Here is a 1,738-nt window from a genome sequence, read left to right on the forward strand (position 1 = left end):
CCCATCCTACAGAGATACCTGCCCCCCCCACTCCCTCCAGCCCACCAACATCCATATCTCCCAGGTCCCCTCCCGCTCGGACCTCCACCGCCCGCTCCCCAACCCGAGCCCCCTCTGAGACCCCCAGACCTCTCCCCTTAACTGAACCGCCCACCCTAGAAAGCCCCCAGTTAATTGATCCCCCCCTGCGACCTTTACCCCCCCCCTACACCCAATCACGCGACCTTTACTCCTCTCCCCGCCCACTACCCCAGAAGTGCTGACTCAACACGTGATGTCACGGCTGATGTAACACCCGCCAGCCAAGACCGGCTCTGGCCGGCCAGGGCTGGGAAGCCCACCCCCATCCCCCCAAACCAGGACACCCGGGTTCTCTTCCAGATGGGGGGGCAGGGCTGGGGGGGCAGCGCTGGGGGCCCCAGACACGTGGGTTCTCCCCTCCCCGTTCAGGGAGCAGATGGGGCTAAGAGCACGTGGGGAGCCCGGACACCTGGCTTCTCCCCCCCGACTCGGGGAAGGCAGTGGGGTCCAGTGGGGCAGCGCAGAGCAGGTATTGGGGTCCCCCTGGATTCCCTCCCCACTCGGAGATGGCTGTGGGTCAGGGGCCCCCGCCTGGGAGCCCAGGTTCTTTTGCCACTCAGACAGCTGGGTCCGTACAGGAGTGTCCGGAGACCTGGGTGTTGTCCCCACTCGGGGACACCCTTGGGGCAGACGGGGAGCCCCTGGACTCCTGGGTTCCCTTAGGAAAGGCAGTGGGGTCTGCTGGGTCAGCACAGAGCGGGTAAGGGGGCTCCGGGCTTCTCTCCCCCCCCGTGGAAGGCGGCACAGCCTTGCTGGGTCAGATTAGGGGGTGCCAGCCCCCTACCCTGGATGCCGGGGTTCTCTCGCCGCTCGGGGAGGGCAATGGGGTCTGCTGAGCCAGTACAGAAGGGGGTGCCTGGACACCTGGTTTCTCGGGGACAGCCGGGGGTCAGACCATTGGGCTGCCAGGCCCCGGATGCCTGGGTTCTCTCACCTGCCAAGTCCCCAGCGTTGCCGCCCTTCGAGTCCCGAAAAGCCTTCACGGGCTGGATGCGGTAGAGGCCTCCCTTGTGCCACCAGGTCTGGGGTGGTAGCGGCCGGCAGCGGGGGGCCTGGACGATGATGAGCACGGCGCCCGCCAGCATGCCCAGCCAGCCCAGCCAGAAGAGGATGAGGAGGGCCCAGCGGGCCCGGACCCAGCCCGGGGTGCCGGCTGCCCGCAGCAGCTCCTCCTTGGAGAGCCCCGTGAACTTGGGGGCGCCCTCGTCCTCCTCGTCCTCGGCCACCTTCACCTTCACGGCCCCGTTCTTCTCCGGGCTTCCCGGGCTGGCGGGTGTCATGGGCTGCTTCTCGGGCTCCAGCTCGTTCAGCTCCACGTCCTTCATGTCTGCCTCCATGGCGGTGCTGGGGGGCACTGGGGAGAGAGGGAGGCTGTGAGATCGAGGTATAGCACCCTCCCGCAGCCAGGCTAGGCCCGGGCAAAGGTAGAGCCCGGGTGTCTGGGTGCCCCCCCTCCACCAAGCCTGCTGGACTCTGCTCCCCCGGGGGAAGAGCCCAGGCGTCCATCTCCCCTTCCCCCCCCATTCTTGCCCAGTGGACTTTGTCCCCCCAGGGGAGGGAAGCCAGGCATCCGGGTCCCCTCTTGTACCCCACTGACCACCCCCCCACGGTCCTAGTACACCCGTTGGCAGCCGGGGGGCAAGGGAACCCAGGTGTC

At 67.8% G+C, this 1,738-nt stretch overlaps 1 protein-coding gene across 1 annotated transcript in view; it reads right to left on the reverse strand.

The window, feature by feature from the left end:
* SLC3A2 (solute carrier family 3 member 2) overlaps positions 1-1,514 on the reverse strand; it is a 5,859-nt gene extending 4,345 nt beyond the window's left edge. The window contains exon 1 of the mRNA XM_025193253.1: positions 1,016-1,514. Within this exon, the coding sequence (XP_025049038.1) occupies positions 1,016-1,418 (403 nt within the window). The 5' untranslated portion in view covers positions 1,419-1,514. The remainder of the gene's footprint in view (positions 1-1,015) is intronic.
* Between the last annotated feature and the right edge of the window lie 224 nt (positions 1,515-1,738).

The sequence above is a fragment of the Alligator sinensis genome, unplaced genomic scaffold (genome assembly GCF_000455745.1).
Source record: "Alligator sinensis unplaced genomic scaffold, ASM45574v1 scaffold1860_2, whole genome shotgun sequence".
NCBI classification, from domain to species: Eukaryota; Metazoa; Chordata; order Crocodylia; family Alligatoridae; genus Alligator; species Alligator sinensis.